At 40.5% G+C, this 20,780-nt stretch overlaps 1 protein-coding gene across 1 annotated transcript; it reads right to left on the bottom strand.

Moving 5' to 3' along the window:
* Positions 1 to 280: 280 nt before the first annotated feature.
* On the bottom strand, positions 281 to 20,717 carry chs1 (chitin synthase 1). Its single transcript, XM_037095277.1, has 35 exons — positions 20,448 to 20,717; positions 20,179 to 20,256; positions 16,224 to 16,359; positions 14,362 to 14,547; positions 13,468 to 13,669; positions 12,010 to 12,170; positions 11,625 to 11,700; positions 11,229 to 11,353; positions 10,424 to 10,601; positions 10,201 to 10,294; positions 9,834 to 9,930; positions 9,449 to 9,570; positions 9,185 to 9,280; positions 8,916 to 9,080; positions 8,642 to 8,789; positions 8,350 to 8,415; positions 8,078 to 8,253; positions 7,804 to 7,862; positions 7,274 to 7,474; positions 6,987 to 7,155; positions 6,661 to 6,776; positions 5,634 to 5,813; positions 5,427 to 5,531; positions 5,198 to 5,315; positions 4,647 to 4,728; positions 4,305 to 4,558; positions 3,958 to 4,061; positions 3,772 to 3,853; positions 3,408 to 3,561; positions 3,134 to 3,238; positions 2,692 to 2,802; positions 1,984 to 2,121; positions 1,814 to 1,893; positions 1,573 to 1,636; positions 281 to 1,276 (listed from the first exon to the last, which is right to left on the bottom strand). The coding sequence occupies exons 2-35, from the start codon at positions 20,223 to 20,225 to the stop codon at positions 1,196 to 1,198; spliced, it is 4,278 nt and encodes a 1,425-aa protein (XP_036951172.1). The 5' UTR covers positions 20,226 to 20,256; positions 20,448 to 20,717; the 3' UTR covers positions 281 to 1,195.
* Positions 20,718 to 20,780: the final 63 nt, after the last annotated feature.

Here is a 20,780-nt window from a genome sequence, read left to right as displayed (position 1 = left end):
TTAAAGTATAATTTTCAGTGTTCACTGCCCTGTAAGGACAGTAGAATGTAAAATGGTGATGTTTTACATTCAGGGCTGCCAGGAGAGAACACCACAACTAGGAGAAATGAAATTATAAGTAACAATGGGTCGCACTACCTGTTCTGTCTTTAACTACATCACTAAATCCCTTTCAGTGAAGTCAACAGTCAGACTTGGCTCACTTCCTGTAACCTCACAATAACAAACCAGTGGCAGGAGCAAGATAAATAAGAGATGAATACAGCTTGTACATAAAATGCTGTGTTAATTTAATATTTATTTTAATTAAATCAGTTTTACATACAATTTGTTTACGTAATTGGTAAACATAATTACACTGATACGTCTTTATATAATGTTAAAAAGTCAACACATGTAAATGACATCAAACTAGAATATAACATGTAAGCTCAAAATAAAATGTAAAAATATTTCTGACAATATTTCATGTGCAAATATCGCATTTATAAAGTCTCGGAGGGGTGAGCAGAGACAGCAACACATTCAAACATTAAAAGAAGCTCAATTACATGATTTGCCTCCATACATCCAAATTCACTGAAACAAAAACATGATTCTAATACAGACACACAAGCAGAAAACAGAACAGAACAAACACCAGTTGGAACACAATCTTTTTAAATTTGGTTATCAGTCCTCCTAAATCATTGTTCGATGAGAAATGCACCCTCTGTCTTCAGTCAATTACACTCGAAATAAAATAAATACAAGCCTTCAGAGCAAATACATTCAAATAAAACCGTCATTAAAACTCTCCTACTCGATATCCCATTGTGTAGAAACCTGAGCTCACATCTTCATAATTCCTCATTTTATATTGTCAAACAAAGATTATTGGATCTGCTATGGTTAATTTCCCTTGTGCCATTTTGCCTCCCCAGCTGGATCGTACTCAAATCTATTTAGCCGAGAGGCAAAGCATCTGCTGGAGGAGTGCTGAAGACGAGATGATTTTCTGTCTCTGTGACTGATTAAAACATGGCCCGTCCACAGGCAACCTTCTGCTTTTTGATCATTAGAATGTACAGTAGTTATGCGTTGCTGAAGCCGTGATAAAGAAGTAGTTGAATGCCAGCCCTCTAAGCTAAGAGAGCTCCTGATTGGTGTGCGCTGGTTGTTGGGTTTCACAGTTACCGTCGGTCGTTTTATCTGACTACATCACCACATCATCGTCTGTATCTATTTTATTGGCCATGATGTTCTCCAAAGTCATGCCGTCTTCTTCATCCTCGTCCTAGGAGAAAGGGAAGGCACAGGAAGAGGTTGTGTGAAACTAAAGAAACAGACTTATTCAAATCGAGAAGATATAAAACAGCTGAAAACCAAATTCATGTCAACCAGAGTGAGATGCCACTATAACAGCTCAGCTTTGTTATTTCCAAAAAGCAAAGCCAGACATATCCTAATACTCAAGCTTCTATTGTCATTCAGTTAAAAAATTACGCCTTAATGTGGTCAAGCCTCCCTAAGTCCTCCACCACACAAGTTAATTCCCTGCAGTTGCATGTGCACACGTGTGTTGTTGCTTACGTCTCTCTTTTTGTAGTCTTTCTCTGTGCTGCGATATGACACCACGTGGATGAGAGTGTACACCCTGCAAACAGAGAAACACCAAGATGAAAACAAGCCAAGTTAACTACAGGAGATGTCATTTTATTTCTGTGGAAAACATTCGGTATGTGCATAAAAAACGTTGGTAGAATTTCTACGTCAAGGAAAACTGAATCTGAAGCAATGAGTATTCAGTGGGTTTGTTTGAGTGTGCGTGTACCTGTGATATAACATGGCCAGAAACTGGACAAGGAGGAGAACAGCAAAAGACAACAGGAACATCAAACTGAGAGGCTCCACCTGCCAAGACAAAGTGGTGATAGCAGTTAGCAGATAGCAGGAGCTGGCAGACACTTAAAAATATGCCGCAGCCCAGTTTGTCCGTCTCACCTTAAGGTATTCTCCTGTAGTATTTTTGCCTGGTATATACTTGGGGATCTTGATGCTGATGATGTCATTTCCGATGGCCTGCAGGAAGAAAGTGGCTACCACCCACAGGACGTTGACGATGAAATACAGGAAGACGGCCTGTGGGGAGGAAATATACTTTTTCAAAGCCTTCATATTAAATGTTGAAACAACATGTCTACTTGAGTCCTTGCATTGTTAGCGTGACAAGAGATGAGATGGATGTCCCAGAAAGATCTACTGTGAAATATCCCATGAGGCTTTGCTCAGTGATATTCCCATTTCCACCTGAGCTAGACAGATTGAAAAAACAACAACAAAACTTCCGTTTGTCCACCAAACAGCTCCTCTAACTCTTACAGTTTTTCCAAAGAGCTCCAAATGGCTTTTCAGCGCAGTTGGAGGAACATTTTTGCTTTAACTTGCTCTGATGTCATGACGTGCAATATAGGAATATAGTTTGTGAGTGGCCTGACAGCGGTCCAAAGTCAGCCACAGCAATCAGAAGAGCAATAAACTTAAGTAACGAGACACAGCACTTTTCTGATTGACCTGTGGCCTCTCCCTCTCTGCAGGTGTTCCTTTAGTAGACCTTTTCACACTACACACTTGCTTTTACCAACCAATGCCACCAGAACACACACAAAAAAAACAACACATTAGCACAAACAGTAAAGGCAGATAGCCGACCTTGTTGCGCAGTGACTTCAGTTCTCTGGTGACCTCCTCCTGATGTGCTTTTGTTTCAACAATGGGCTTCAAGTAGCGTTCGATTAACTTGATCCAGAAGTCCTGCTCACCCTAAACACACACACGCACACAGACTTGTTTATTTTACAAATGTTGATAATCTGACATCACAAAGACAATCATGAAATACTGTTTCAGGATGGTAACTTTTTTTTTTCTTCTTTTTTTTTTTTATGTATCTTTACTCTTGGTTTCCCCGACAGTAAAGCCAACAATGCCAAAACATTTTCATCAACCCTGTGCAACGCCTGGCTTTGTCACCTTACTGTCTTGGACCGACCAGGTGTGAAGTACTGACGGTGTAGACAGACTGATCCCTGCTCGGTGTTGTTGTACCGTATTTTGCCTCTCACAGATCCAGTGACTAAAAAAAGCATCTTACCTCATCTAGTTTTTGCACTTGTGGGGCAGTGAGTGTTTTATCGATGGCTCTCTTCACTCTCTTCAGTAATCTGTCCATTTTCGCGCTCCTGAGATAATGGCGAGCCTGGGAGACAGAGAAAGTGAGTTAGCTATTAATTCAGTCTAATCTGTTTTGTCTCTCATAAAATCGAGAGCTTTACAAATAAAAGCATTTAAAGTGTATGTTATAGAAAAGTAATGTTAACAGAAAGAAAACTGAAATAGCTGCTGCTGCTGCTGCTGTTTGTTATTACCTGGGATTCCAGTGCATGTCGTAACTCCTCCAGCCGGCTTTCTGACAGAACATCCTCAGGCCCGTCTCCACTTAGTTCTCTGTTAAGGACGTCTGTTAACAAGGCGACCAGCTCCTCGCACGTTTCATCCTCATTTTTGTTACGAAGTACGTATCTGAGGGCAAGAAAGGTGCCAAAAAAACACCCCCAACAACTGTAAGTTTACAAATACACACACGTGTATAGAAACAGATACAAGACAGACTATTCATTTGCTTTCAGTGATGTTCACCACAGTATTTGTGGATGTTTTAACAAAAGCTGGGTGCTCAAGAAAATATCAAATATAAAATTCTCTGTAAAAGGTTCGTTTTTTCTTTTTTACCGTATTTGTTCTTGTAGATTTCTTTTCATGTTGGCGTAGGTCAGCTTCTTCAAGAACTCTTCTTTCACAGGCTCCACCCAGTCTGTGCACAAGTGATTATAAGTTATTATAGCATGCTTCACTGGTTTCTACATGCTGAATTGTTTGAAGTATTCAGGACAAAATACACCGTGAAGTGCTTCTCACCACTGATGGGAAACTCCTCTGCATCCTCCAGTTCATTGAAGTCATTGTCGTCGTCACTGTACATGCTCCGCGATATGCTCGATTGTTTGTCATCATTTTCGTCACTGCACACAGGCGCACACATTTCTGTCAGTGTTGGGCGGTGTGGATTTCACATTTTTGTAGTATGTATGTATGTTTTTATTTTCTTCCACAAGAACAGAAAGAGGAACAGCCGCGTGTCCTCAGTTTGGGACTTGAACAGCACTTTACTATGTTGATTGATTAATGAAGGTACAGATGTCCAAAGGATAAACTAAGATACAAAGTGGCCAAATAGATTAATGATTAATGGAATAAACAAATACCTAGAATCACTAGACTGATCCTGGAAGCGAATCACTGGCTTCCTGTCCGGTTCATCACTGGATGAACTGTCAGGTGTCTTGGCTCCCGACACGTCCAAATCTGCTTCCATCCTCTTGTCGACTTTGGCTTGAGGCTCCGTCTTTGCTGCTCTTTGTTTAGTAGTCTCCTGGTTGGTGATTGCAAGGGGAAGGGCTTGCTGCGCGATCTGGCTCGTGATCTGTTGAATCATCAGATTTTCTGTTTCCTGCGTTACCTGTAAAACAAGACGATAAGATCATTAATTTGCCCGTCTACTCATCTGTGGGGAGGCTTGTCACGTGTGGCTAGTTGGGCAACAGTACCTGTAACCTCATGTCCCAGCAGCAGAGTTTACAGTTTCGATCACACAGAAGATTAGTGTTCTTCTTCACCACTTCTTCTCCCCTGACAGACAGACAGACAGACGGATAGACAGAAGGAAGGACGGTCAGAAAAATAAAACACTATGCTGCCTGTTTTTTTTTTGTTTTAGACCAAACTCCCTCAATGTTTTGCTCCAACAGTACTGTTGTAATCATCCAGATTCTAACTCCTAAATATCAAACATGTTAAATATATGTGAATTCATCTGGGCAGCCCTAACTGGTCTGTGAGCAGTTCAGGAGGTTTATGACTGGATCTCAAAATCCCCTCACGTTTCTAGATAATCTGGGCCGATGAAGTTCCCAGACCAGATTTCTCCTTCAATTAACGGAAGTTGGGGGAAAATCAGCCCAAAACTCCTGTATTCAGAGCCCGGCTTTATTAAGCGAGAGATTGTCCTTCGATCAGCGGATAATTAGATTTGGAAACTGCGGGGTTTGTTTGCTGCCGAAGGAGCAACTACTCCCTCTAATAATGATCAGCGCCTTACTTGTTGGTTTCCCTTGTGCCCCAGGACACAATGTGCATGTTAACCAGTGAGTAGATGGTCAGCAGGAGGTATCCACTGGGGATGCAGATGAAATACATCAGACCGTAGACAATCATCCCTGGAGGAGAAAATAACATAAAACAGCGTTACATAAACTATTAATGCAATATAACATACAATGTACACAACATACATTTTTTTTTTTTACAGTTATATAACATAACCATACCAAACTCCTCAGGGTGTAGTAAAGCTGTCACCAGGTACATGATTGTCATAGAAACCAAGAACACACCAGTGGGGGTCAAGAAGGTGCCCTGCATCACCATGTCACCTGAAAGGGAAATGTGATGCATGTATGGACATTTAGAGGTTTAAAATGCATTTACTAATGTCACACAAATTCACAAAGATTTTTTTTTTTTTTTTCACCCACCGATGATAGAGAAGAAGGACGCTGTCATGAGGAACGCGTACAGAACACTCATGATGGCCGCGATGGTTATCTGGGTGTTACTCTTGGTTACAAAGCAGACGATGATGTAGAAGACGGGAGGAACGCTCGCGATGATGATGGAAATTGTGCCGGCGATTTTGAAGACAAACTGGAAAGCACCTGGCAGGAAAAAAGACAGAAATAGAGGGAAGGTTCTAATAAAGAACAGATGTAAGTCCTGGATCAAGTTATTAATACAGATATCTTGGGGCAAGGTGCTTGTCCTGGTAGACACTATAAGCATTACTTGAGTTTACAGTTTAGTCTGTGGATGTTCAAGGAAAACTAGATACAGTACTCCAAGATGGTGGCCCATTAATTCCAGTGAATAAAATGCACGAGCAAATGTCAATAATGTCCAGAGGCCGTACTTAGAAACCAGCTAATTAGGAAATGATGTGAAAAAAAGTAGAACACATAGGTAAGCACTTTTTCTTTCTTTCTTTCTTTCTTTCTTTCTTTCTTTCTTTCTTTCTTTCTGTATACTGCACAGCACTAGCCATCCATCTCAGGATTGCTCAGATTGCACAGTGCATAGAAGGCATGAGAGAGGCATGTCAGGTGTGTCCCCACGTGTTCAAGATAAGATTAACTTATTTTACGACAGCAGTTTAATTATTAAAACAGCTCACATTAGATGCCTTCGAAGGAAATAATATGACAGTCAGGATCATGTGACTGTCGTAAACTTCAGCATAGCCTGAGAGACGCAACGCGGCTGTTGCGTTAGACAAGACAAAAGCCTGAATCAAAGTGTGTCTCAGATTTCTGAGGAAAGCCAAAGGATGAAGATTAAACTGTTTTATGATCAGCAAATTGTCTGTTTATAATATATTTATTATCTATTATACACTTTAAGAGTAAAGACAAAATTTTCACAAAGCTTATCTGAATACAAAAACATTCTGATATGATTGAGGCCCAAGAAGTAAGGACTTGTAGATTAAAGAACTAGACCTGAACCTACCTGCTATCATGAGCGTGACAGAGGCGGGGCCAAGGATAGATGAGCCAACGGTGAACATCTGGTAGAAGATGTAGAGCCTGGAGATGGACGAGTTTCTCTTCACTGTCTCTAAGCCGCTGTGATTGAAAGTCACGAGCACAGAAGAGTTAACATGAATACAATGCAAATGTCCACGTGTCAGCTGACTTAGGATGTACAGCCTGTAGATATGACTCTGAAAACCCAGAAAATAATAGAATAAGATCAGAATGTATCAATTCTTTAATTAGCTAAGTACCTGGTCATGGCTGTGAACCCCACTACTACTAATAATAAACAACAGTAACCTGTGCAGAAGGTCCAGGGTATTAGCCAGTGTGGATGGTCCCCATCGTCTCCTCTGGTTGTAAAACTCTTTGAACTCCTGCGGTGAGTTGGTGTATGCATCTGATGCAGCGTTGTACTCCACGCGCCACCCCTGCTGCAGCAACAGAGTGCACAGCCAACGATCCTCCCCTGGAAACACCGACGCACAAAACACAAAGGAAAAGGACAGAAATGGTCAAGAAAGAGAGACAGAGTGACAAACCAGGGCGAAGCAAAAGCGGTCGCGAACATGCAGATCTGTGCCAACCTTGGTCATACTGCACATATTCCGAAGCTCTGCTTGCGGTCGTTGTGTATCTCTTCAGCACATTGTCGTCCATTAAGGCTGTCCCTCTGAACAGACTGAAGCATCCCGGGCTGCACAGCACGGAACCAAACACGTGCTCTGCCGTCTTCTGCAGCCAGTGACCCACAGCATACTCAAACTTCTGGTACCACACCATGGGACCTGGGATTTTTCAAAGGCAGGAGCGGTGAGCGAAGAGAGGCACACGGACAAAGTGATAGAGAAAAAAAGAAAGGAAAGAAAAAGATGAGAGACAGAACACAAATGCTCGTCTCTTCAACCCTTTCTTTGCTCATTAATGTTGAGAGTTATGGGAGCTTGTGTCTGTCCTTAGGATACAGTAATTATGTACATGCTGAACAGGGGCGTCCATCACACACATACAGACACCTGACCCTCCACTTCTGCTATTTAGTCCCACCTGAGCAACTGTATCAAATGAATAGAAGACAAACATACTGTGTAGAGAGTTTATTAAAAGGTCTACTTACCCATGCCAGTGGGATGGATTCTTCCACATGCTGCGCCTACACTGTAATACATCCTCAACCTGTCAATCACAATGCATATGTTAAACACATCTTTCAGAGACATTTCTTGTACAATTGTAACAAGTGTCCTAACTGGCTGAATCATAAACTAAACAAAACTAGATGAGGCATTTCCTGTCGAGCAGCATTGTCAGTGATTGATGTTGGAATATAAGCGATCTAAATCCTGAGCCGTGGCGATATAAATCAGGTGATTAATTTGTCCGTTAGTAACCTGTCAACAAGCAGAATCACAGCTTTGGGCTGGAAGTCGGTGTCTCCGTCCAGAGCCAGGATGTACGTGTGGTCGTCCGAGATGAATCGTCTCTTGTTGTCGTTGTCTTCCTGAGGCAGCAGGTAACTCTCACCATCCAAGGAGACCAAACTGGCTCTTAATGGGTTATTCTGGCGCTGGACGGAACAGGATAGATATTTGACATGTTTAAATACCACGCCGTTAATTAACTCCTACGTGCACATTTTACACAGAATGCATAAAAGTCTTACACTGATCTTCTTAGGGTTCTTGACGATGTATCCCTTCCAGCCGAGTAAGTAATACAGATACATGATCTGAAAGTCACAATTAGGTAATGTTCAGTTTTGAAAATACGCAACCGGCGATTAGACGCAGAGCTACAATCTGAATAGTAGATTTGTTTAAAAACTGAATCAAATCGTGACCTTTAATATGAAAGTCAAAACAAGTCTTTGATCTGGAGAATCTTGACACCCCGAGGATTTACACACATATGTCCAGGAATATAATAACACATAAAACACCCCTAATGCTCCATACCTGGGACCATCTCTTCTTGTTCCTGATGAGGGCTTTGTCTTTGAGGTGAACATAGAGCATGTTGCCTTCTGGCATGACAAACATCAGCCTGCCACCGTAGGGAGCCTCGATGATCGACACGTCATCTGGTTCTTTGTTGGTGAACACCCTGAATGGATCGATAAATAGATGGTTGAATGGAGGGACGGATAGATAGATAGATAGATAGATAGATAGATAGATAGATAGATAGATAGATAGATAGATAGATAGATAGATAGATAGATAATCTCACCTGTAAACCTCAATGACGACCTGGATCAAGTCATCGACGTAGGTATTAACCAGCCTCTTTCCTGTCTCCTTTTCGGTCATGAAGGCATCGTCTACGTAAATGTGGCATTCAAAGTCAAAACAATCCTTGTGATCCTGTTTCGGATCACCTCGATAGCGGTCCAACCTGAAATGACAAACAGACAACCGTAACGAGACTGAAAAAAAAGCCTTTTTACACCTTGATTCCCGTACCGCTTTCTTGGTGTCTGCAGCGACGGTGTCTCTAACCTGAACATGGAGGTGAGAATCTTCAGCATCTCATCGTAGGTCTCATGCCACATTGTGGCACAAAGATAGATCACACAGTTCTGTATGTCATCTTGGCTGGAGGGTAGGGGATAGGAGAGAGATTATGACCAAACGTATTCATGATCATATTCGTGCAGTTAACTAACTAGCTTAACTGGTTAACTAACTTGGTGATGCAAATACAGATGTTTCTATTTTTTGCATAATGAATTATGCCAAAGAATCTTCTAACACCCATCTCACCTCTCTTCGTTTTGGGCTCGCGCCACCTTCATCTTCGTGTTGAGTAGCAGAGACAGGTCAATGAAAGCAGATTCATAGAGACGGCGAACAAAGAGCTGAGAGGTTCTCTCGATACGCTGGACCTAAGAAATGGGTAACCATAGAGACATTTAGGTGATGAAATTAGTGGTAGACCTAAAATTAAACAGAATGCGCCACTTGACATGTTGGGATTGTCAGTCTTTGGCAGAAGGCTGTGGTATTTAAACAGGCACTTAAAAACATCTCAGAACTCATCTTTTAAAGGGGGTCGCTTGATCCAAATTGCAAAGTGACGGACAATTTAAGAGGCTTATCCTAAACGACAGACACGGTGGCGTATGTGTGTGTATGTTTATGTTCATACCTTGATCTTCCATACGTGGTAGGTGCATGAGACGAAGCCCAACCACATACACACTCCTTCCAGAACCAGCATTGAAAAAGGCCATTGGAAGTAGTAGCTGTCAATCAAATAGCCCACACACATTATAGGCAAAATATACATAGATTTAATGTGTTGTGCATATACTGTAGATGCCTGTATACAAATGGCCAGTCTTAGGATATTTTAATCACATGAATAAACCACAAAGGCTGAATGCATTGTGGCGCACTGCTCACATATAAACAATAGTATAAACCTGATACAGGTACAAGCTCAATACTGTTGCAGCTAAGATTTAATCCCCTCACACACTCACTTGCTGACTCACTCATACACAAACATGTACCTGGCAAGTGAAGTTCGACAAATGCTCCTTGTAAGTTCCAGTAAAATGGCGGTTTCGTTCTCAGCAATCACACGACTCAAGCTTCCACAAAACTCTGCAACGTGAAAACACAGCGACATGTTTCAGGATCTCGGTAGGAAGTGATCAAACAAAAGTGAGTTTAAATGACATTGAGCAGAGCACAAACAGTATCAGTGTCAATGGGGGGATAAAATTAACTAACCTGTCATGTTGGCGTGCGCTGCTCCATCTAATTTTTCTGCCTGAGTGAGGAAAAGTAGCAGTCCCAGCAGCAGGATTGCAGGTCCTGTGCAACAAACGGGCAGTGCAAAACTCATCCTGACTGCATGAATCTTACAGGCCACCACACCAAACCAATGGCTGGCAGCTGAGAAGAAGGCCTGAAGAAGGAAGGGCATTTATTAAAGTGACTGCAAATGACTGTCAGGGGTGGAAACATTTTTTTCTCCACTTCAGCCTGTTACTTACTTTAGACTACAGATTTAAAATAGTATCAGCAATATCTGATTCTGTGATCGAGTTAAACCTGCTGGAATTATCAAGAGTTGTATGTTGATAAAGTGTTTCATTGACTGATTCGATCTAGGCTCGCATGGCTCTGTGCAGTGAGTAGTGGAGAAAAAAAATACATTTTAAGACCACCGAGAGAAAATCTGTAAAATCGTGTTAGAAATAACAGGCTATTCTTTCTCAGTGTGTGTCCGATAAAACAGTGATGGAACCGGTGCACAATCCAAACTGCCACAGTGGTCAGTCGGCCGTGATAAATCAGGTGCTGCGGTTAATTTGGTTTTTAGATTTTCTATTCCCTCAGTTACTTTGCAGCTATTGTCCAAGTCAGTCAGTTTTACTTGTTCAAAACCTTCAGCAGACAAATGCAATCTGACCATTTGTAAAATAAAGGAAAAGAAAAACCTTGATCATACGTGCATGCCTTCCATACGTAACTACTGCTCACCTCTTACTGTCTCAAACTTTTTGTTTGTCAGTTTTTTCCTTTTACCTACCTGCATGAAAAGCAGCACCAGTCCTATTTTCAGGACTACACCGTCATTAAGGTTGAAATCCGACCATATGATGCCTCCATCATCTTCACTTTTGATAACTTTATAGTAGAACAGGTATACCCCTCCTACAACAGAATGCAACAATTATGAAGAGACAATCTTATTAGAAAAATATACAGTTGGACATTTAAAAAAAATGTGTTTGTGTGTGACATACTTTTTTAAAAGGAGTTAAATGTGTTAGCATTGGTTAACATAAAATTGAGTGTGTGCGCAGATTATGAAGTTGAGCTTTACAAAATTGAAAACACTGAATGAGAACTTGATCACAGTGTCTTTGAACACAGCACAGGTGATGATAATACATTTCAAGTGTTGTTGACGGCTGACACTTACCTATCACGATTATCCTCAGAATACTGCTGATCACAAACACAAAGTCCCTGAAACCGTCCAACTCTGCCAGCTTTTTCTGCAGGGGAGAGAAAAGAGATCAGAAAATAGTCTCATTGACCCCAGTTATCATGTTTCTTTACACCACAAACAGTCCACCATCCAGCTGAAGCTCCATCGGAGGACATGGAAAAACACCTGTGACAGCTGGCCATGTGGGCAACACAATTACAAAATCAAAAAAAAAGAAAAGTGCAACAATCAAAAGAACCGATATTTCATAGATGCGTTCTCGTTTGGTGGCTGACTTGAAAAAAAAAGTAGTGTTCTAGTTTGCTGATTGGTGCAGTGAGTGCAGAACAATAGAAAACACTCCAGTAAAACATGCCTGCATGCGGTTGGTAGCCTGCAGTGGATTCTCCCACCAGCAAATGGAGACGAGGATTGAAGCGAAAATTCCAAGTCCAATGTAGAAGTAGCAGTCATCGCTCTGATTGTCCACATGTGATGACACACGAACCATGTAGTCGACCCCCAGGAGGCAGTAACCTGTTTGTCAGTCAGTTGGTTAGTTTAGTGTATAAGCAGTTAGTGTTATGGCTCTTATTCTCTGTCTATTACTATATGCTTATTACTGAAAATTGAAGCAGTTTCCAGTTATTTGTCTCTATATTTTTTCAGCTGTTGACCTAAAAGTATGCTGCTTAGTGCTGCACAATATGGTAAAAAAAAAATTAAAATAGATAAAATATAGTCAACACTACATTACTGCATATTAGTCCTGTTTTGGCACACATTTGAGCTTTTATCAAAAAGTTATACCCAATTCAATTTTGCACTTGGCCACATTGTGATTTTGACATTTTTACTTAATTGTGAAGCCCTAACACTGCTCAGACATGAACTCTGTGTCCTAGATATTACTTTTAAAACTGATTGGCAACAGTGATTGTGTTATGATTTGGACCGACGTAATGATGTTAATGTATCTGTCCAATATTGTTGATCCTCGTGAATCAGTATGCTACATGGCTGACAGTGTATGTTATAGGAAGTATTTGGCTTCCACCAGAAATCACCAACATACTCAGGCTGCGTTCACCTTGCAGCTGACAGTTTGTCAGTGTTCAAACATGCTTTCAAAACAATCTGAACTGTTGCAGTGTTTATCTCATTGATTTAATTTACAGTGAAACCTGGAGCTTGCATCCTACTCACAACTTGTATTTGAATACTCGGATCAGAACTTAGCAGCGCTGTTATGCCGGTTAGCAAATCTTACATCATTCGTCTGAGACAGCCGTCATAATTAGGGTGACAGACTTACAGGATCAGACACTCCATGGGAAAAAAAAAAACACACACACCTCAATGGTGAAAAGAGAGTGAGAGAACTGACATGACGGATAATTAGAGTGACACCTCAGTCTAGTCAAAACTTGAGGACATGAACCGAAATGTGTTCAACCCAAGTGGGAGAAACACAGCCAAACAATCGCTGTGACAGCTGCCATCACTGCATACGTTATTTTGGAAGAACTTGTCGGCTTCTGCTTCACCCCCATCCAAGTTCTAATTTGAAAAGACTTTGTTAGCATGGATATTAAACATATGACCTCCTATGACTTAGCAGACTGTAAAAGGTCTTTTTTTTGTGTGTGAAGTGCAGTTTAAGTCCAAGGAGTAAAGAACTGTGAGATCCATCTTGAGTCTGTGAAGGTATCATTCATGATGGATATCCACTTTTTTAATTGCATTCTTCTGTAGATTGTTATTACCAGTAATGGCGTAGACAGACAGGCTGACAGAGATTGTGCGGATGAAGAGTAAATATAAAGAGAGTTACCGGTAATGGTGAGAGTGAGGGAGCAGATTGGGAAAATGATTTTCCATGTTTCTTGCTGTAGTCGGTATACTATCTGCAGGATGGCAGACACGATACAGACTCCTCCGCTGATGAAGAGATTGGTCAACACATCAAACTGAGGCATGACGATGAGCACCAGGATCGAAGTGCCGAGAGACACCAAACACTCCACGGCACAAATCTGGATGAGACACAAAGACACACACCGTTAGGTTTGCTTACCGGGTTTCTTACAGGTGGGTGAAAGGGTCAAATTTAAGTATCACAGCTAAGACTCACACTGATACATATCATTTATTAAAACCGTACTGACACTGACCCCTCATTCTGAAAAAAAGACAATATTCCGACTGAGCTGTTTACACAACTAATGATAGTGAATATTCCCATTAACTGGCAGCAGTGCATACTAACATTATGATGTATTTCCCTCTCTCTCAAACGGCAGTGATGTTGTTCCCATGGTGTACCCTCACTGCCGCCCTTCTGCACTTTTTAGAAGTTTCTCGAGCTCTGCTCTTTACAGAAATGCGTGAGATCGGACTTGGACTCATACAGCTTGTGCAACAGGCAGCCTACTCAGTTATGGTAATCAGTGAGTTACTGAAAATAATGCCATATAATATCGGAAGGTAGCCATGAGTTTCTGTGATTCTTATAGCTGTAAACTTCCGTTAAAAAAAAAAACCCAAGCGAGATGTATATTTCAACTGTGCTGTGCTGACCTTAATATTGTCATACTCAACAACTACTGAAAACGGCTGATTTGTAAATGCAACATCAAATCAAATGAAACATCAAACACCTTGTCTGTAATTACATGCAATGCAGGACGCGTCGATAGATGAGTGAGTATCCGTTAGAGCAACTTACAAATGACATGGTCTTCATGTTGGGCTGGACGAAGCTCTTGAAGGCGACCCTCCACAGTGATTTCAAAAACACCAGGAAGTTGGGGAAGACCAGGCAGAAAACCAACATCAGCATGTAGAACTGTTTCTCATTTGCAGGGCGCCCTGAGTGTGGACTGGACATTGTTGACAGCACCAACAGAGAGCCCTGATTGGACAGAGACCCAAAGTATGTTAAAGAAAGCCGGTTTGGTCGGATGAGACAGAAAACCAAAAAAGTTAACAACTCTTAATGTCGCATTCAAAGTTATAGATGGATAAGATAAGATATGTAATACTGGGGTTTGCTTGCATCCTTCCTGCTTCCAGCTCCTCCTGTCTTACTGTAACTCCTATCTAGGACACCCTATTGCTTTATTGTCCGTGTTTATCCTCAAACCGTGAGAGAAGTTCATCAGGTTAAAAATTAATAAATTTTTTTCTTGTAGTAAAACGGAGACAATGACATTTTGGGAACGCATTGTTTATCAAGTCCAAGCATGATCCTGTGATTCAAGAAAGACAGAGAAAAGATGAAGCTGAAGGTGGAAGATTTAAGGGAATTTAACTCAAATTCCTTGAGAACTGAATGGAACAGAGGCAAAAGCAGAAAATGCATGCGCATACCAGAGAGAGGAGGATTGAAAGAGAGAAAATGAGTTTGGTACAAGGGGATCAGGCATTTTAAGTATAGTTCTTTGTTTGTGGACAGGCAGGAAGGCAGAGACAGATAAGACACATGGTTTTATAAACTATTCAGTTTCTGATGAAAAAAATAAGAGTTTAACCTATAATCACGTTACCAAAAACTAATTTTGAAACAATTACTCAATACTACATATACAACAGTGTCAACATTCATTTTAAGCTCACATATGTCCGTCCGCTTCCTTCTACTCCTCTAATTCTATTCATAAGTAAATTAACTTAGACGCTGTTGTGCTTAACACACAGTACACCAGCCATATTATATTCATATCTTAATAAAAACCTAAAATGTATACGCTCAGTGTTGTCTCACAAAGTTAGAAATTCCAGATATTGTGACACTAATACATTTACAACTGTATTCAGGTTTTCTAAGCACCAAGGGTTGGTTGAATATTTACAAGGAACTGTTCAAGGAACAACTTCAAACACTGCTGCCAGTCAGAGACACACAACATACAGCACACAGCAGCTTCCAACTGCCTGTTACACTCCTTATTATACTTCCTTGATGTGTGCCACTCCATACTGTTTATATGGCTACTATATTTCCCTCTCAAAAAGAAATAAATAGATATCATCTATGTGTTTAAAAGTGTGAGGAAATTACTGGGAGGTTTGCATGTACGAAAAGAGAAATTCTGAAAAACCCCAAGCAAAGACGTCACAGAACCAATGATTACTATTTGATGGACAAGTAATCAAAGCACAACAAATCAAAGCGCTGTCATGCAAAAGGGCAATTCATGCAAAAATAAATGCTTCATGCAATTTATCAAATTACACACATCAAAAAGACAGAGAAAGGAAAAAAAAAAAGACTCTCTGGTAATTGAATCTAGTTAACTGTGATGAAGAGATTTTATATATACTGTATGTTTTTAAGAGCCTACTTCTGAGAGAAGTGGCTGTGGGCACTCTGACTTTTATCGAAGATGACTGAAGGCAATTTTGGTGGTGTTTCAAAAGTCCAATCTGAATCAAAACAACCCCAACATTTTTATCTTAAAGCTCCACATTTAGTGCCTGCGACACTGTGGTGATACTTCTTTCTTTGTAGCTTGACAGCAATGGTAGATAGATGAATAACTTCATGAATAGATAGACTGACAGGCAGAGAAATACAAAATATCCTACCTTAGCGATAACAGCACTGGTTATGACAGCCATCCCCACTAAAACAGCCACCAGGTACTGGGCCAACTGGAAACATCGTCTCTTGCTTTCCTTCTCAGAACCGACTGGGTTCAGCTGGAACGGATCCCATGTATCTCTGAGAAACACACATGAAAACATCGAATGACTTCAGCTATCATCACAGCAAGATGTTTTTGATTACTGATTGAGCAAAAATCTCAACTGTTTCCTGGCTTTCTTCTTTCTCATACGATGGGTCATGAGCAGTGTTTTGATTCTGGTGTGTTGGTAGACTAATGAAGCACTCTGAAGATTGTGATCTTGGACTCTGGGAAATTGTGATGAGCTTCATTTCACTATTTTTTTTGTTGTCATTTTGTAGACAAAGTAAATAATCAGCAGACTGTTGGATGATCAAAATACTAGTTTGTTGCAGCTCTACATCACCGTTATCCCACATTATGTGTTGAGGCGAGAGTCACTCCAAAACTCAAGATGGCACCACGGCAGTGAGAACCACTGAACTATTCACTGATGCTGGACTCTGAAAAGTTTTGACATCATAAGGAAGCAAATGCTCCCAAATGAAGATGTTTATCATAGCATGATAATGATAGTGCAGATGACTGGCTGGTGTCTGTCAGGATCAGGGTGTGTTGTTGAACTCTGTCTTCAGAAGGATCCATAGATAATAATGATTCACTCATCTTAGTCACAGAAAGAAACGACCTCTTATCACTGTGCTCTTGCTCAGACGGATCAGCGTACAGAATATTTTCTTTTTTTCTTTTTGTTTTTTGCATGTTATTTTCTGTCTGTCTTCTTTATTGTCACGAGTCGGTTTGAAATGCGGTGTCCTCAAGTTAGGATTAATGACGGCTGGTTCCTAACCGGGGAACCTAATGAAACACAGCAGGCATTTAAGATGACTGAGCCCACAGAATGCACTCGTACTCATACTGGACTTAGTAACCAAATTAATGACCCAAGTGTGTCTATCAGCCTTGCTGTCGTCATCCACTGGCTGGCTGATTAATGTCAAATACAGCATAATTTATCAGGGTGTGGGTTATCTGCCTCGGGTTGATAGCACTTTATGATCGTTGACTTTGCCACAGCAACCCCCTCAAAAATACGAGTTCAGGTAAATAAGCAGCCGTTGCATAAATAGCAATAAAAAGCTGCTTAATGTAGGAGAGCAAAGATACTTAAAATCAAGGAATCTAATTTTAACATTAACTTGCGCATGCTGCTACAGGCTCGCCGCTGAAGACCTCCTGCCATCATAATGTTATTGGTAAATATTTGTTTTCTCAGCTTCATAATACGACTTGTTACACTGGCTGAAACTTACATAGACTGCATCCACCATCATGCACAGATTTTTGGTCTCTGACATTCTAAAAACTGGAGTCTGAACAACAGACGACCCCAGAACATGATTGTTGGATGTTGTTGCCCTAAAACAAACATGGACTCAAACCAGCTGCTTGCACGGTTCATAAGCTGTGACATTTGTACAGAAAAGGCCAGAAGAGGAGAAAGGAAAAGTACATTTTGGGGGAGATCTGCCACAGCAGTTGTGTAGCACACTCTCTCATGTCTTCTTGTGCTTATTCACTGATATGTCTCCCTCGGCCCGACATGAAAACAATGTCACCAGTGTCAGTTGCAAATATCAAAAAAAAAAAAAAAAAGAAAAACTTAAAAAAAAAGCTTTAAAAAAAAGCTTTTGGGGAACGATGGGCAGCAGCACGCTGTGTTAATCAATCTGCAGGCTGTCAACACCAGCTGACTCAGGCGGGAGCAGACAAGAGCCAGCTTCAACTCTGACTTCGTCCAAACCGGTGCTCATTATTGCAGTAGTGTGTTTTATCACACTAATATAAACAGGGGCATCAATCTAAATGCGGTTCTGCCGTGATGTATGCGTATCATAACACAGTTCTTTATCCTACTCAAGGACGCTGCTCAGTTCAGAACAGAGCAGATCGGTTCAACTCGCACAGAATTTAACTGTTGACCGTCACTCTCGTACGCTCCTCATTCATCACAGTTGTACAGCTCTTCATGCACTGTTAGACTCCAATCATGAATGGTAAATATCAAGTAATTTGCTAGTATACTCAGACTTCACTGATACTGATTTGACACAGTATCTCTTATATCAGAGTTTTCAAAGTTGTTTCCCAAGAGAACGGTCTCTTAATCACATGGAGGACAGCAGAACATAGATAGCGTGTATTATTCAGTTTTCAATTTAAACCACTAAAAACAACCAGCTTCTTTTGACCTCAGAGGAACCAGTATGGAGAATGTGATTAAAACTGTGGCACGTATTTAACATTTTAAACGGAGCAGAACTCCCCTAACAGCAGTCAGTATCTGCGGGGATGATATTAGCCACAGCAATAAAGAGAAAGCACAGCAGTGCACAAGGGAAATTAACCGTTTCCTCACACTGTAAATTATACCAAATAGAAACATGGTGGTACAATACTTTATGATATATCAGTAATAGTGCCCATTACCAATACCTATCTACCTTACAATGAACCTCCTAACAATGATAAAGAGGTCAATAAACGTTGTGCGCCTACGGACAGGAAGTGGAATTGCCAAAACTTCACGGTGTGTTTGACGTATATCCTTTTCATCTGTCTCTCTGAAACAGCCAATGAGACACAACTCTAAACTTGATAGCATGATAAATTCTCACCCCTGTGGTGTTATTGGTTAAAGGATAACCAATGTAACCACCTGGAATAAGGAAATAAACTTGTTATGTAATTTTATGACTTCCAGTAATTTGAAACCAAATTATAAATAATTACCTAGACCTCTTCATCAGAGCTCCTGTACAACAAAAAGCTATTCACCTATTGGACCAATCACACAGTCCAGTGGTCAGTTCTGACTAAAAGAAACTACGGATATAGACAAATCTGATTAAACAAAAATACTCCCTGAACAGAAACCAACAGCATCCAAATGTGTCTGAATTTGTGCAGCAATATTTGAAATAATGTTTTTTCACTTCTATATTCTAACAATAAATTGGGCTTATCCCCAATAGATTTCAATTACTTTTTCTACTAGACAAGAAAACAAAGCAATTTCTGGATCCATGTGGGGATTAGAGCCTTGAACTTTCTCTTCAGTGACATTTCATTCACTCTAAATGTCTTTTGTATCTGATCGTTTTTTGGAGCTTGAGCTTTAAAACATTGTACTCGCATTTTTGTTTATCTAAATTCTTTTCATATTCACTTAAATCTACTTGATTTTCATAACTGCTTGAGACCCCCTTCTCCATATATATTTCCAAGATGGCAGTGCATCCAGACGCAGCGGCCCGGTGCTCTTCCAGTTCTGTGTTTCGTTGCTTTTGAAACAGTGACAACTGTCATTTACTTTTCATTTTCACCTGAACTATAAATAGTTATAAAACTAACATGCCTTCACTTTTTGAGGGTGGGATTCAAATACAAATTATGTTTCATGTAGCATGTATGTAATTGAGGTACACTGATCATTTTGTCATTTTGCTCACAGTTGTGGTCAAAAGACTTTCATGAAGTTTGGTTCCATATTGAATTTGTGTCTTCTTAATAGACCTATGGTGTCACAATTTTCAATACAAATACATGTAGTAGGTTTTGGTTACACCCCTAATGAAAATAAATCTATATGTTTTGTTTAGAAACAATTTTGTTTAACATGTTTACCAAACAGTCTTTTGCTAACTAAAGAAATCTATTGGCCATATGTTTGATCTGGCTGGACAGTGAAGATCAAACTGCGGTCACTGGCCTCAGCAGGCTGCCTTCCACATATTCTCATGTCACATATTACACTCTGTCTCTCATGTGTAACATCAGTCACCCACATAAATACAATAGAAATGAAACGTGATGACCTTCAGAAGGCAGCAAGTATTGTAAATTAGTTTTACCCATGTCGTCCTTCTCTTTTCTTTCCTCTGGCTTTCAGTTCCTCCATCTTGCTCTCCTACGCCACGTCTTCTGGTGGCCTGTGAAGAGTCAAAGAGGGGAAATATTTAAACAGCAAACAGATGTCATATTTATTTTAACAGATTGCCTACAGTATGATATGTATTTTAAAGATAAATGTGAACCCATGACAAAGAATATAATTTCTATTAGTCATCATTAGCATCGACCTCAAGTCATTCTGCAATAAAAGAAAGCAGAGAGGCCTTACCTTTATTTCTCTAACTCTCCTGTTAATTAGATCTTTATCTCCAAGTGCTCTTCAGTGATCCAACCCCAGGCAGCTTTGTTTCTCTTCTCCGAAGAACCTTCGGTTCTTAGTTAAATGATGTGAAATTCGAAGCTCAAGGTCGTATGTAAGTTAGTTTCATTTTGAAAAGTAAAGATGTTAAGGTAAGTGAAGTCGACTGGAGTCCAACTATACTGACGTCTCCGTCAATCTGTCAGTCTTTTTTGTCCTTTGTCCAGCTGTTTGTCTGTGTTATCACTAGCTTATGAAAGTTACACCCTTGCAGACGCTCAGGTTCAGCCCCCTTAGGTGTGT

This window comes from Acanthopagrus latus, chromosome 4, assembly GCF_904848185.1.
Source record: "Acanthopagrus latus isolate v.2019 chromosome 4, fAcaLat1.1, whole genome shotgun sequence".
Taxonomy (NCBI): domain Eukaryota; kingdom Metazoa; phylum Chordata; class Actinopteri; order Spariformes; family Sparidae; genus Acanthopagrus; species Acanthopagrus latus.
The sequence above is the reverse complement of the archived record's forward strand: the minus strand, read 5'-3'. Positions and strand labels throughout refer to the sequence as shown.

What these genes read in the sequence shown, in the direction of transcription:
- chs1 (XM_037095277.1), bottom strand. Translation starts at nt 20,225, where the DNA reads ATGGAGGAACTGAAAGCCAGAGGAAAGAAAAGAGAAGGACGACATGG. An exon ending in TCTGAGGATAATCGTGATAG is followed by an intron (nt 11,354 to 11,624) that starts GTAAGTGTCAGC and finishes ATTCTGTTGTAG; the next exon opens with GAGGGGTATACCTGTTCTAC. An exon ending in AGAGGAGTTTCCCATCAGTG is followed by an intron (nt 3,854 to 3,957) that starts GTGAGAAGCACT and finishes ACTTGTGCACAG; the next exon opens with ACTGGGTGGAGCCTGTGAAA.